The 14,800-nt window shown below is 35.3% G+C and overlaps 1 protein-coding gene across 1 annotated transcript in view; it reads right to left on the bottom strand.

Annotated features, from left to right (window-relative positions):
* LOC132515552 (putative selection and upkeep of intraepithelial T-cells protein 1 homolog) overlaps window positions 1–9,215 on the bottom strand; it is a 36,397-nt gene extending 27,182 nt beyond the window's left edge. Inside the window, 2 exon segments of the mRNA XM_060141937.1 lie at window positions 557–952; window positions 9,188–9,215. Coding sequence (XP_059997920.1) covers window positions 557–952; window positions 9,188–9,215 — 424 coding nt within the window.
* Window positions 9,216–14,800: the final 5,585 nt, after the last annotated feature.

The raw sequence follows: 14,800 nt of genomic DNA, 5'->3' as shown, positions 1-14,800 counted from the left end.
ACATTTGGAAGCCTTTCAGTTTACTTCAAGTCCTCCATCTTGCCACCATTTCTTTGTTATTCAGAAAACCATGACTGAGGTGATATTGGAGGACACAGAAGATTACAGATGAAGGCTTTCTGAACTATATTTAAGAACTACGTAGTCAGCAAATTGAGTCAGGGAGAAATGGGAACAAGAATGATCATTAAGGAGACAGTTGTAAAGATTTAGGTGGTTTATAGAGTCAAGTTTTACTAAAGTGTTGTCAAAAATAATTGAAAAATATAGTACCAAATCCTGAAAGGATTCTGTTGATACTTTAAAGATCTAACAGTGCACATGGACCTGGGAAAACAGACAGTTCTTGCCGATAAAGGTAATATGTGCACAGACACAATTTGCATTCTTAATCCAACACTCTTCCCCATTTAAAGACTAAATGCATGAATTTGAACTTGCTAAGCAAACCCTGTAATATGAAATGGTCAGGAACACTAAGAATATTCCTAATACTCAGCCTCAGATGGATTGAGAATTGTGGATGCATAGAAGCCTCAGAGGGATCCATCCTTACCTGTGACCTTCACTTCTCTGATGGCCTCATCACAGAAATCACCATCTTTGAAGAAACAGTGGTACCACCCATCAGCAGCAGCATTCACATTAAGGAACCTGAGGGTCACCTTACCCTCTCCAGTGACTTCTTTCAGGAGCTCTGTCCACTCCACATACTTGGAGATGGTTTCTCCATACAAGTCTTTACCATTTCAGTACAGGTGAACAGGTTTTGTGTAGTGGTTCTAGAACCAGCGTATTTCCATGTGTTCTGCACTCTGTGGTGGGGACAGCTGGCTACTGAACTCAGCTTTTCCACCTAATGGAGCCAAGATTGGCCCCTGAATGCCATTCACTGTGAACTGCTCTGTGAAGGAAGACAGTAACCAAAAGGTGAGAGTATGACCAGGAGTCACTGTGTATTGGATTCATATATGTACATGATGAGTTCCTAGCTTTCTAGGTATCAATGGGTTCTTAACATTCCTTCCAAATACTACCTATAGGACTGCCTTACCTTTTTAGTGTCTTTCCAGAGACTCCCAAAATTTCCCTTTTATTTGATTCTCTTTAAATAGGATTAAGATAGAAATTTCAAGAAAATAAAGAAGAGACCAATTAAAAAAGGGATATTCCTTCAGGCTCAGTCCTTAATAAAGATCTCTGCACTCACTAAGTGCCTAATCAAATAATGTAGACTGATTGATTTGCACAGGCAAATAAAGTCTTCTCTAAAAAATATGTGTGATCATTACTCTTGCCTTTTCTCTTAACCTCAGGCCAACCACCAACCATTTTTATTTCGACTGAAAAAATCCACACTGACCCTGACATCTGATATATTTCTCTTTTCATCCCTTTAAAACTCAAAAATTTATTTCTGGGTAGAGCTTTTTTATTTTTTAAAATTTTATTGCAGTATAGCTGATTTATGATTTTGTATTAGTTTCAGGTGTACAGCAAAGTGAATCAGTTATACATATAATTGTATCCACTCTTTTTTAGATTCTTTTCTCGTATAGGTCATTATAGAGTATTGAGTAGAATTCCCTGTGCTATACAGTAGGTCCTTATTAGTTATCTATTTTATATATAGCAGTGTGTATATGTCAATCCCAATCTCCCAATGTATCCCTAACTCCTCTTTCCCCCAGTAACCATAAGTTTGTTTTCTACATCTGTGACTCTATTTCTGTTTTGTAAATAAGTTCATTTGTATCATTTTTTTAGATTCCATATATAAGCGACATCATAGGATATTTGTCTTTCTGTCTGACTTACTTCACTCAGTATGACAATCTCCAGGTCCATCCAAGTTGCTGATAAAGGCATTATTTCATTATTTTTTATGGCTGAGTAATATTCCATTGTATATATGTACCACATCTTCTTTATCCACTCTTCTGTCGATAGACATTTAGGTTGCTTCCATGTCTTGGCTATTATAAATAGTGCTGCCATGACCTTTGGGTGCATGTAGTTTTTCAAATTATGGTTTTCTCTGGATATAATCCCAGGATTGGGACTACTGGATCATATGGTAGTTCTATATTTAGTTTTTTAAGGAATCTCCATACTGTTCTCCATAATGGTTTTACCAATTTACCTTCCCACCAACAGTGTAGGAGGGTCCCGTTTTCTCCACACCCTCTCCAGCATTAATTGTTTGTAGATTTTTTGATGACGCCCATTCTGACTTGTGTGAGGTGATACTCCATTATAATTTTGATTTACATTTCTCTAATGATTAGTGATGTTAAGCATTTTTTCATGTGTCTTTTGGCCGTCTGTATGGGTAGGGCTTTTTAAAAAAAAGATGTTTTCTCTGTATCCCTTAAAGGATTATATTTCACTTTAACAGATTATGTAGGATCTCATTGTGGGGAATTCTGCTCCATCTAGACTATGCTCTCTCACACTTTTGGTGGGGGATTGTAATCTATGGACTCAGAGAAAAATAAAAGTTTACTAAGTTATTAATTTATTTCTTCCAAATGAGTTTCTTAGATTTTTTCCCCCAGAGTAGAAAGCCACATACCATACAACTCATTGAAGGAGAAAATATGACTTGGATGTATGGTAAACCTTTATGTGTTAAGGAACAAAATATATTTCTTTATTCATGTAAACATTTTAAATTTATTTCTTTGTAATTATGCAGTATTACAGATTCATACTGAAATACTTTAAAATACAGAATTATTTAAATGAGGAGAGTAAAAGTGTCCAAAATTTGCATGATAGAGGAATAGTGCTCACATTTGGACACACGTCATCCAATAACAGAGTAGGGAGGAAAGTAAAGACAAGTTCAGATACCGCTAAGATTGCAATAATTGCTAAAACACAAGGAGCACTTACAATGTGCATGGCAATATTCTAAGCGTGCAAATTTTAAGTAAATGAAAAATGATATACCATGTTCGTAAATGGGAAGAATCATTTCTTTAAAAGTTTCAAATCTTTCTCCCCCGATAAATTATAATTTCAGGATAGTTCCAATATCCCAATAGTTTTTTTTTTCCATAAATTGACAGATTGACACAAATCAATGTCGATGTGCAAAGGCTGAAGAATTGCCAAGACACAACTGAGGGAGAGGGAGAGAAGGAGGATGCATAAGAATAAGGAATATGGAAGCAGAATGAACAAGGGGAAGAAGAAGAGAAAATATAATGGAGGCTGAATATATAAAAAATCTTTAATATAAATTGAAGCTTTTAGGGTCTTCCCTGGTGCCGCAGTGGTTGAGAGTCCGCCTGCTGATGCAGGGGACATGGATTCATGCCCCGGTCCGGGAAGATCCCACATGCCGCAGAGAGGCTGGGCCCGTGAGCCATGGCCGCTGAGCCTGCGCGTCCGGAGCCTGTGCTCTGCAACGGGAGAGGCCACAACAGGGAGAGGCCCGCGTACTGCAAAAAAAAAAAAAAAAATTGAACCTTTTTTTTCTAATTAGGATTGTTAATATAAGGTATTAAATCAATTTTTTTAGCAATGAAGTTTAGCAATTTGAAGATTAGTGTAATGTAGTAATTGTTAAATATTACTTTAAACAAGTTTTTGAATTTGGTTTAATAATATTTTATTTAATAGTTTTAATTTTACACCCATAGAGAAATTTATCTTTTTTAAGAATTCATTTGTCAGATTGTGATATCAGAATTATATAGTCAATGTGATATCATCTAAAATCCTTCCTACTTTTATTTATACTCCTGAGTTCCTCACAAAGCGTGAAAACTGTAAAATTTTGAAAAGTGCAACAATAAATCTAGATTCTGAGTTGTTTTGGGATAGTTATTCAACAAGTATTTTTCCCTTTTACAAACTCAATTGGACATTGACATTAAATGGTTTTCTATATTTTCTTGAGCAAAATTTGGTAAATATCCTTTTTTGTTTTTACATAAAACTGTCCAATTTACTAACATTACCTCATTTAATAAAACACTTTTTTACTGATCAGTCATGATTAATTTTTTGAGAATATATCAATTTTAAGCTTCCTTTGTTCCTATATCAATTTTAAGCTTCCTTTGTTTAAGGGTGAATTCTCTTATTTTTCCTGAAGACACCTTAATTTTGTACTTTACCAGAATTGTAGTTCATCAGTCTGTTTCCCTTAAGAAATATGATATACGGTTTCCATTGCTGCTGTTAAGAAAACTGTTACCACTCTGATAGCTGTTCCTTCATTGATAAACATTCTTTCTCTCAGCTTTTAAGATTTATTGCACTTTAGTTGTAATGAATCTATGTAAGAATTTATGTTTCTTTTTCTAGCTTAAGCTTGATAGTGCTTTTTGAATTGGATAATTATCATCTGTCTTCAAGTATAGAAAGTTCTCACCAAATAAATGTTTAATTTTATTACTTCTCTTATTCACTATATGCTCTTATAAAATTTTTATGTCCCACACAACACCTCTCAACTCTCTTGGGTATTACCAGCAGATGTCTTAAACCACCACCGCCTGCTCCTACGGGTGTCCCCATGTTAAAATAATTCATTTATTGTTTTGCCTTTCTGATACAACTGGGCTACCACAGATGTTCTTTCAGTTTAGAGAGTCAGAAATTCTCAAAGTAGACATTTAGTTCCTGACTAGAATAAGGTGTGGGAATAGGACACATGCCAGACCTTCACATTTTTGTCCCCGCCTCACTCATTGAGGGGAGGATGCAGACATATTTGAAACTCTAGGACTCTCTGTTTCCCCCACATTAAGGCCTTCTTGTCTCTCCCAATGCCTCCTGTTATATCGCCACTTGAAAAACACCACCAAATAAATTTAGGTTTTCTCATCCTTGAGGCCAGGAGAGTCTTAGTACCAATGTGTCAACTAATTAATTGATTGATTAATCAATTAACATATAAAATATTAAAACTTATTTTGTATGTGGAAAGGAATACTATTTTAGGTGTATACTGTTTGCTCCCCATTTTATGATATGTTTGTATAATAATATTTGAAAATAATTTGAGCTATTTGAACACTGCCAATGAAGTTACTTTTATTCCCTTAAACAATTAAACTTTAATATGGATCCAAAACACTGATTATTTTGAATGTGTTTTAAGTGCATTAGGTAACAAATAAAATAGAATGATTACAAGCTAATTACCACAGTTACCTTTATATCTATTATAAAATAATAACGATAATTTCATTATTTTCTACTCATTTTTATATCTAGCTGGATATATAATTTGATACATTTTAAGGTTACATAATACATATTTTCATAAATTTTCAGGTTTATAACAATCTTACAGGAAACAAAGAAAAAAAATGAAAAATTATTCTCAAAGATATAATGGAAAATATTAGAGCATTTTCTATTAAGAACAACTGTAAAGCAAGGGTAACTCAGTGTGGAAATTTGAGGTCATCAAATAAAAATATCTTTGAACTATTTCATAAAACAAAACATGTTTTGTTTGTTTTGTTTCCTATAGACTTTTAAAGAAAAAATATTTTTTTAAAAAAGGTACTGAGCATGGAATAGTTCTACAAGACAGAAAAATGTATAAATATTATCATTTTTGAAAAATCTGAATTTGGCTCATGAGAAGAGAGCTCAATGAAACAGTTTATAATTTTAAATACATAGAGGAATTTAATTTATGACAAAGATGCAATTTGGTATCAGTACAGAAAGATAGATTATTTAATAAATGGAAGGACAACTGGGTATTTTTTGGAAAAAAATTTAGATTTCTGTCTAAATCCTTATAATAGAAATCATTTTGCATAGATTAATTTGCAAATATAAAATAAATAGAAAAAGCAGCTGTATAACTTGGAACATGGCCTAGAAAACTCTTTCTAAGCAAACACACCAGCTGGAAACCATGAATAGAAGAAATATTGAATTATGCAACAGAAAAATAAGTAAATAAATTGAATTATAAAGGTCAATAAAAGGTATAACAGATCAAGCATTAATTCATTAAATTAAATTTTTAATTCATTAAAATAAAAATAGTCTGGTCTGGAAAAGCTTTTTTTTTTAATCTGCAAAAGCTTTTGTTATGAGAAAGGAAAGATAAGTTACAGGCTGAGAAAAAATATTTACAAAAGATATATCAGATAAAGGGTTTGTATCCAAAATACAGTAGTCCCCCCTTATCTGCAAGGGATACATTCCAGGAACCCAGTGGATTCCTGAATCCACAGATAGTACTGAACCCTATATATACTATGTTTTCTCCTATACATACATAACTATGACAGAGTTTAATTTATAAATTAGCCACAGTAAGGGAACGTCCAAATTGCCAACATTTCTACTTTTGTGCATTGGGGTCATTATTAAGTAAAATAAAGGTTACTTGAACACAAGCAGTGAGATACTGTGACAGTCGTTCTGATAACCAAGATGTCTACTAAGTAACTAAGGAGTGGGATACCCTGGATGAAGGAATGATTCACATCCTGGGTGGGACAGAGCAGGACAGCATGAGAGTTCATCAACCTACTCAGAATGGCTCCCAATTTAAAAATTATGAATTATTTCTGGAATTTTCCATTTAATTTTTTCAGACAATGGTTGATCTTGGGTAACTGACACTGCAGAAAGCAAAACCACGGTTGGGGATGGGGACTACTAAATACAAAGTTTCTCAGAACTTAACAATAAAAAAACCCGAATATAAAAATGGATAGAACATCTGAGCAGACACTTCACCACAGAAGATATATGGATGGCAAACAAACACAGGAAACGGAGCTCAACATCATGTGTCATTAGGAATTGCAAACTAACGCAATGAGATATTACCAAAAGCCTATTCGAATGGCTGAAATTCAAAACACTGACAACATCAAATGCTGACAAAGATGTGGAGCAAAAGAAACTCTCATTCATTGCTGGTGAGAATGCGAAATGCTAAGCCACGTAGGAAACCAGTTCGGCAGTTTCTTACAAAGCTAAATATGTGCTTACTATATGTTCTAGCGATCAGGCTTCTAGGTATAACACAAATGAGTTGAAAACTACATCCACACAAAAACCTGAACATAAACGTTCCCAGCATCTTTATTCATAATTGCTCCCGAATTGGAAGCAACCAATATGTCCTGTGGTTCATTTAGACAATGGAATATTATACAGTGATAAAAAGAAATGAGCCATCAAGCCATGAAGAGACATGCAGGAACGTTAAACGCATATTGCTAAGTAAAGAGGCCAGTCTGAAGAGGTTATGTACTATATGATCCCAATTATATGACATTCTGGAAAAGGCAAAATTATGGAAACAGTGAAGAGAGCAGTGGTTGCTAGAGGTTTAGGAAGAGGGAGGGAGGAATACGTGGAGCATAGGGTATTGTTAAAGTGGTAAAGTGGTTCTGTATGATTCAGAAATGGTAGAAACATGGCATTATGCATGTATTAATGTAGTAAATTTGAGGATTTCAGGGCTGATCAAGGAAAAAGATATGACCACGAGGTGGTGGTAGCACACAAGAAGCCTTTATTTGAGCAGCACTTTGACAGGGTTTCGCGGGTGGCAGTCCCCACAGTATGAGACCATTTGGAGGCAGAGGGAACACCATGCAGAAGGGGAGGAGGGCAAGGGAACTCCCAGGGGAGAGATGGGTTGGAGAGAGGGCTTACGTGTCTAGTAATGTCACTTCACAGAACAGTGCAGAGTTGAGGGCTCTGCAGGGCAGCTGTGGCTTGGGGTCTCTGTAGCTACAGAGTTTATCTTACCTATGGCTAGCAGATGTTGGGTGCAGTTTCACAGGACACACAAAGCAGACAGGCATTACATAGCTAAAAGTATGCTTATCAGGGATATATTTAAAACAATTCGATGTGTAAAAGTTTGAGTTTGGCATTGGCAGGCTTTTGAGCTAATGGGTCTCAGCCTGATTTAAAGAAGTAAGTAACACAGGGACAATATACAGAGGCTACTTGTGCTCATTTATATAACAATTTGTTAAAACCCAGAGAACTTTACAACACGAAGCGTGAACCCTAATGTAAACTTTATTCAATAATAATCTATCAATATTGGTTCATCAGTTGTAATAAATATACCACACTATGGAAGATGTTAGTAGTAGGGGAACCTTTGGAGGGGCTGGGTGAGGAAGGGAGAATGGGGTTGGTTATATGGAAACTCTATGTACTTTCTGCACATTTTTTCTGTAAATCTAAAACTGCTCTAGAAAATAAAGTAGTAAAATTTAAAAAGTCAATGAGGATAAAAAGGAGGAAAAAAATAAAGGGGGACTTGGGAAATTTTATAATTTACAAAATAAAAAGTCAAAAAAAACCCTCTGGATGTTCAAAATATAATTAATATGTCAACAGACTGAATTATAAACTAGTCAGAAACATGTGGAATAGGTATAAGAGATAAAAATTCCTAAAAATTTAAGAGTTCTTAAAAAGCAATGAGGGAGGGACTTGTCTGGCCGTCCACTGGTTAAGACTCTGCACTTCAAATGCAGGAGCAGTGGGTTCAATCCCTGGTCAGGGGACTAAGATACCATGTGCTGCATGGTGTGGCCAAAAAAAATTAAAAAAATAAAAGGTGATTCTTTCATAATAAAAAAAAAAAAAGCAATGAGGGAAAAACCAACAATGCAAAGGAGACATGGAGTAAAGACCTACACAGGCAGTTCAGAGAAAAGAAATACAAAATTTCTCTGAAAGATACTCAGTCTTGTTAATAAAAAGGGTAAAATACAATCACTATGAAAATTTATTTTTCATCTGTAAGTTTGGAAAAGATAAAAAACTCTGATACCTGTAATATCTGAGATAGTGATACCATCTGTTGGTGGAAATGTAGATTAGTAACTATTTCAGAATGATATTTTCAATATATAATAAAATGGTACATAGTCTTTGAGCAGCAGTTCTACTCACTGGAATGTTTCCTACCTATATACTGACAGGCATGCTCAAAACATGTGTGCAAGGATTGGTGGCAGCATTATTTTATTAGCCAAGGGCTGCGTACCACCTAAATGTGCATCACTAAGATTTCTGTCATTTAATAAGCAGCTTTTGTTAGAAACATTAAAATCTTATATTCCATTTGTTGTCTCAGGCTTTCTTTTACCTATCTCTAAATACGTTATCTTTATTTCTTCTCTGCATAGATCCCTTTACAAATGCGAATTTTCCTCACCTGTCAAGCTTCCATTAGCCCATCCCATCCTTCCTCGTCTGACACCTTACTTTACTGATAACTCACATGGATTCCAGTATGGGTCTGCAGCTTAGACCACTTCCTCACAGTATAAGTGGTACGTAAATCATGTCTCCTAAATATGAATATCGGTTCTCAAGGGAAAGTATTAGGTTTTCTTTATTTGTTTATTCTCCCTGGAACCTAACACAAATCTGGGTACATGATAAAGAAGACTTGCTGATTAGAGATCATTAATTTTTCCTAACCATTAACTGGATCTGATACCACAATGAGGTATCACCTCACATCAGTCAGAATGACCATCATCAAAAAATCTACAAACAGGGCTTCCCTGGTGGCGCAGTGGTTGAGAGTCCGCCTGCCGATGCAGGAGTTACAGGTTCGTGCCCCGGTCCGGGAAGATCCCACATGCCGCGGAGCGGCTGGGCCCGTGAGCCATGGCCGCTAAGCCTGCGCGTCTGGAGCCTGTGCTCCGCAATGGGAGAGGCCACAACAGTGAGAGGCCCGTGTACCGCAAAGAAAAAAAAAGCATCAAACTATAATTTAAATGGGCATATTTTACTGTATGTAAATAATATTTCAATAAAGGTTTTTTAAATTGAGAAATGAAGTAGCAAGTGAAGTCCTAATGGATCCTCTTGGTGCCAACCTATGTAAATTATACACTAAGAATTTTAAGTATTTGTTGAAATGACTCACTAAGAACTTTAAGTATTTGTTGAAATGACTCAGAAGACTTAGTTTACACTCAAAAACCAGCTTTATTACAAAGGAAATAATACAATAACAACAGACGAAGGATGTGCATTGAAAGGGCTTTGGGGTTCCCAGAGGCAGGCTTCTAGGTCTACCCATGGGGTAACATCACACAGGATATGCATCGTCTCCAGATCTCAGCCCATCTCTGTGTTTTGTGCAGCCCTCCAGTGCTAGGAAGCCCCAAATCTGCCTGTGGTAGGGGTCTCATGTTGAATTGTTCACATAAATCTATTCCAGCTATGTGACCAGGCTTAGCCTTTGAACCCTGACATCCCCTACTCCCTGCCCCCACCAAAATCTGGTGCTAATCTTAAATAAAATTAACATTCCTAAGCAATGAAGACAGGCTGCTGCTTCTTGCTCTGTAACAACTCACAGATCCCTGGTTTCAGGACATCATATATCTTTAGTTGATAGATTTTACATTATTTACCAAGAGTCAATAGCTCTGGAGATAAGCACTCAGTCAATCTAGACCAGCTGAGATTAACTGATGCTGTAAACAAATATATTCTTCCCTACCTCCTTTGTGTAACATAAGCTCTACATCTTCCTGGTAAGATGTAGATAAGCATAAATTACCCCTGCCAAGATAGTGGCAACTTTCCTCACCTGTTATTTTCTAGGTAAGAGAAACCCAAACATTGGACAGAACTTCTGATTCTAGCTAGGATGAAGTAACAAAGATAGGACCTAACATTAATAAACAATGAAAAACAAGAAAAATATGTGAAATAACATTGTTTTAAATTTTAGGAAACAGACACAATAAAATCAATGAGGCAAGTTCTACAATCACCTAGGCTTCTGGTAGGCAAATTTTTGATTGTAGGCAGAGGAAAAGAGAATGCAAACAAAACCCCAAAAGGCCTGGCTGAGTTGAGAAGACATAATGATTTCAGGAGGGTAAGGTGAAAAAGTAAGGCTGAGGTCCAGAAAGAAAGGAGCTATGAAGAAAAAGAGCTACAGAAATCTTCAAATAAAGCACCCTGAAAATTTTCTATTGAATAGTGCATGTGCAAAGTGAAACTCTGCAAAACTGAGGAAAGAATGATTAATATTGTTTTAATACCAACACCAGACAAAGATACTGCAAGAAAAAAAAAATAACAACAACTGCAGACCAATATCCCCTTATGAAGATTGATGCAAAAATCCTCAATGCAATACTAGTAAACAGAATTCAGTAGCATATTAATAGGGTTATATAATATGATCAACTGGGATTTATTCCTGGATTAAAAGGATGGTTCAATACAAAAAAATTAGTCAAAATAGTATATCATATTGACAAAATGAAAGGAGAAAAACCAAATGATCACCTCAACTGATGCAAAAAATTATACAACAAAATTCAAAATACTTGCATGACAAAAACACTCAACAACTAGGAATAGAGGAAAACTGCCTCAACGTAAAATATATGAAAACCCACGGTGAACATCATACTCAGTGGTGAAAGGTGGAAAACCTTTCCTCTAACATCAGGAACAAGGTAAGGATGTCCACTTTTGGAACTTCTATTAAATATAGAACTGAAGGTTTTAACCAGAGGAATTAGGCAAGAAAAATAAATAAAAAGCATCAGTATTGGAAAGGAAGAAATAAAATTTTCTCTGTTCACAGATTATATAATCTTATGTTATAGAAAACCCTAAAGATTCTACCAAAAAAAAAAACCTGTTTGAACTAATAAATAAATTCAGCAAAGTAGCAGAAGGCAAAATCAACACAAAAATAAGTTACATTTCTATGCACTAACAATGAACAATCTGAAAAGGAATTTTTAAAAATATTCCATTTACAATAACATCAAAAAATATAAAATATCAAGAATTAACCAATGAAATGAATGACTTGTTCATTGAAAACCATAAAACATTTCTGAAAGAAATTAAAGAAGACATAGATAATTGGAAACATACCTTGTGTTCATGGACTGGAAGACTTCATATTGTTAAGATGTCAATACTACCCAAGGTAAGCTACAGATTCAATGAAATTCCTATCAAAATCCCAATGATATTTAAAAAAACCATTAAAATTCAAATGAGACCTCAAGGTATTTTGAATAGCCAAAAAAAAAAAATTGAAAAAGAAGAATAAAATTGGAAGGCTAATACTTCATAATTTCAAAACTTACTACAAAACTATAATAATCAAAACAGTGTGATACTGGCATAAAGATAGACCAATGGAATAGAATAGAAAGCCCAGAAATAAACCCTCATATAATATGGTAAAATGATCTTAGAAAGGACTGCCAAGACCACTCAATGGAAAAAGAGTCCTTTGAACAATATTGCTGGGAAAACTGGATACCCACAAACAGAAGGATGAAGTTGGACCCTTACTTTATATCACATACAAAAGTTAACTTAAAATGGATCAAAGACCTAAATATGAGAGCTGAAAATAGAAAACTCTTAGAGGCAAAAATGGGGAAAGTTTTCATGATATTGGACTTGGCAATGATTTCTTGGATATGAAATTAAAATCAAAGGCAAAAAAAGAAAAATAGATAAATTTGACTACATCAAAATTAAACTTCTTTGCATCAAAGGACACAATTAACAGAATGAAAAGGTAACCCATAGAATGGGAGAAAATATTTGCAAATCATATACTGATAAGGATTAATATCCAGATTATGTAAAGAACTCTTAAAACTCAGTAACAAAAATAACAAGTACACTATTCAAAAATGGGCAAAAGTTGAACAGGCATTTCTTCACAGAAGTTATACAAATAGCCAGTAAGCTCATGAAATGATGCTCACCATCACTAATCATTAAGATGCAAATCAAAAAACAATGACATACCACCTCATACCCATTAAGATAGCTACTGTAAAAATTTCAGAAAATAATTTTTTAAAAAAGGAAATGAATGTTGGCAAGGAAGTGGAGATACTGAAACGCTTGGGCACTGTTGGTAAGAATGTAAAATGGTACAGCTTCTGTGGAAAACAGTATGGTGGCTCCCCTCAAAATTAAAAATAGAATTACCATAAAATCCAGCAATTTCACTTCTGGGAATATATCTGAATGAATTGAAAGCAGAATCTTGAAGAAATGTTTGAACACCTGTGTTCAAAACTGTATTATTCATAGTAGCTAAAGTATAGAAGCCACCCAAATGTCCACTGATGGAACAGTTAAGCAGAATATGGCATAGACATACAAAGCAATATTTTTCAGCCTTAAAAAAGAAGAAAATTCTGATATATGCTACAACATGGAGGAATCTTGAGGATTCTATGCTAAATGAAATAAGCCAGTGGTAAAAAGATAAGTACTATATGATTCCACTTATATGAGGTACCTAGAGTAGTCAAATTGAAGGACATAGAACATGGAATGGTGATTGCCAGGGGCTGGTGGGAGGAGGAAATGGGATTTATTGCTTAATGGGTATAAAGTTTCAGTTTCACAAGATGAAAGGAGTTCTGGAGATGGATCATGTTGATGGCTGCACAATAACATGAATGTACTGTAACTTAGAAATGATTAAGGTAATAAATTTTATGTTACAGTATTTTATCACAATTTTAAAAATTAGAGAAAAAGACTAAAGACTTTAGTCTAGCCTAAGTTAATTCAGTGTGTGGAATGATATGACAATTTCAAAGTTCACCTAACAAAAAGTTACTTTGTTTTTCATGGTAAAATTAAAATTCTAGTTGAATAAATAAAACTGTATAATGGAGAGGTCTCAAATTACAAAACTTATGCTCAGATAAATGTAATTCTCCCATTCATTTTATGCTTTCATCTTGTTATCAACCTCATTAGTCCCTTATTTGCAATTTATCCCATAAATTCTGGTACGATTATTAATAGTCTTTTAATAGTTTGTATTTCTATTTTTTTTAATTGATTGATTTTCTCTTGGACTAAGATTGGAATAGGAAAGGCTTTGAGGTATTTTTTGTTTTCCAATTTTCCAAGTTTTTACAATTTGTATATTTGTGTAGTAGTTTCTTTTTTTATGGCTTTTTATCAGCCAATTTGTTCTCCCTTTCTTCTTCAGAGAATTTAGCAAGACTTTTATTTCAGGATTTACACAGAATCAAAAATGTAGCAAATACTCAATAAATGGTAGCTATAATCATTATGAATTTTAGACAAGCTCACTTGTCACTCTGTAGGTATTGGATTAGATGATGAGGTTGGCAAATATTTAGCTAGAGAGAGTATTTACTATATAAATAGTAGGTGACTGTTACTGTAATATAGTTGAGAAGTTGTGGTACACTCAAATGCATACATGACTCCATGGTATACTCATTTTGTAAGTATTCCACAAGGTCTTTAAAAGAATAAAAATAAAAACATCGGAAGGCGGAAGATGGCGGAAGAGAAGGCGGAAGATGGCGGAAGAGTAAGACGCGGAGATCACCTTCCTCCCCACAGATACACCAGAAATACATCTACACGTGGAACAACTCCTACAGAACACCTACTGAAGGCTGGCAGAAGACCTCAGACCTCCCAAAAGGCAAGAAACTCCCCACGTACCTGGGTAGGGCAAAAGAAAAAACAGAGACAAAAGAATAGGGACGGTACCTGCACCAGTGGGAGGGAGCTGTGAAGGAGGAAAAGTTTCCACACTCTGGGAAGCCCCTTCGCGGGCGGAGACTGCGGGAGGCGGAGGGGGGAGCTTCGAAGCTGCGGAGGAGTGCACAGCAACGGGTGCGGAGGGCAAAGCGGGGAGATTCCCGCACAGAGGATCGGTGCCGACCGGGAGAGGGGTTTAAGAACGCTGCTTAAAGGAACTCCAGAGACGGGCGCGAGCCGCGGCTAAAAGCGCGAACCCCAGAGACGGGCG

This window comes from Lagenorhynchus albirostris, chromosome 2 (genome assembly GCF_949774975.1).
Source record: "Lagenorhynchus albirostris chromosome 2, mLagAlb1.1, whole genome shotgun sequence".
In the NCBI taxonomy this organism is placed as follows: domain Eukaryota; kingdom Metazoa; phylum Chordata; class Mammalia; order Artiodactyla; family Delphinidae; genus Lagenorhynchus; species Lagenorhynchus albirostris.
Note: the sequence above shows the minus strand (reverse complement) of the source record. Positions and strands in the feature narration are given on the sequence as shown.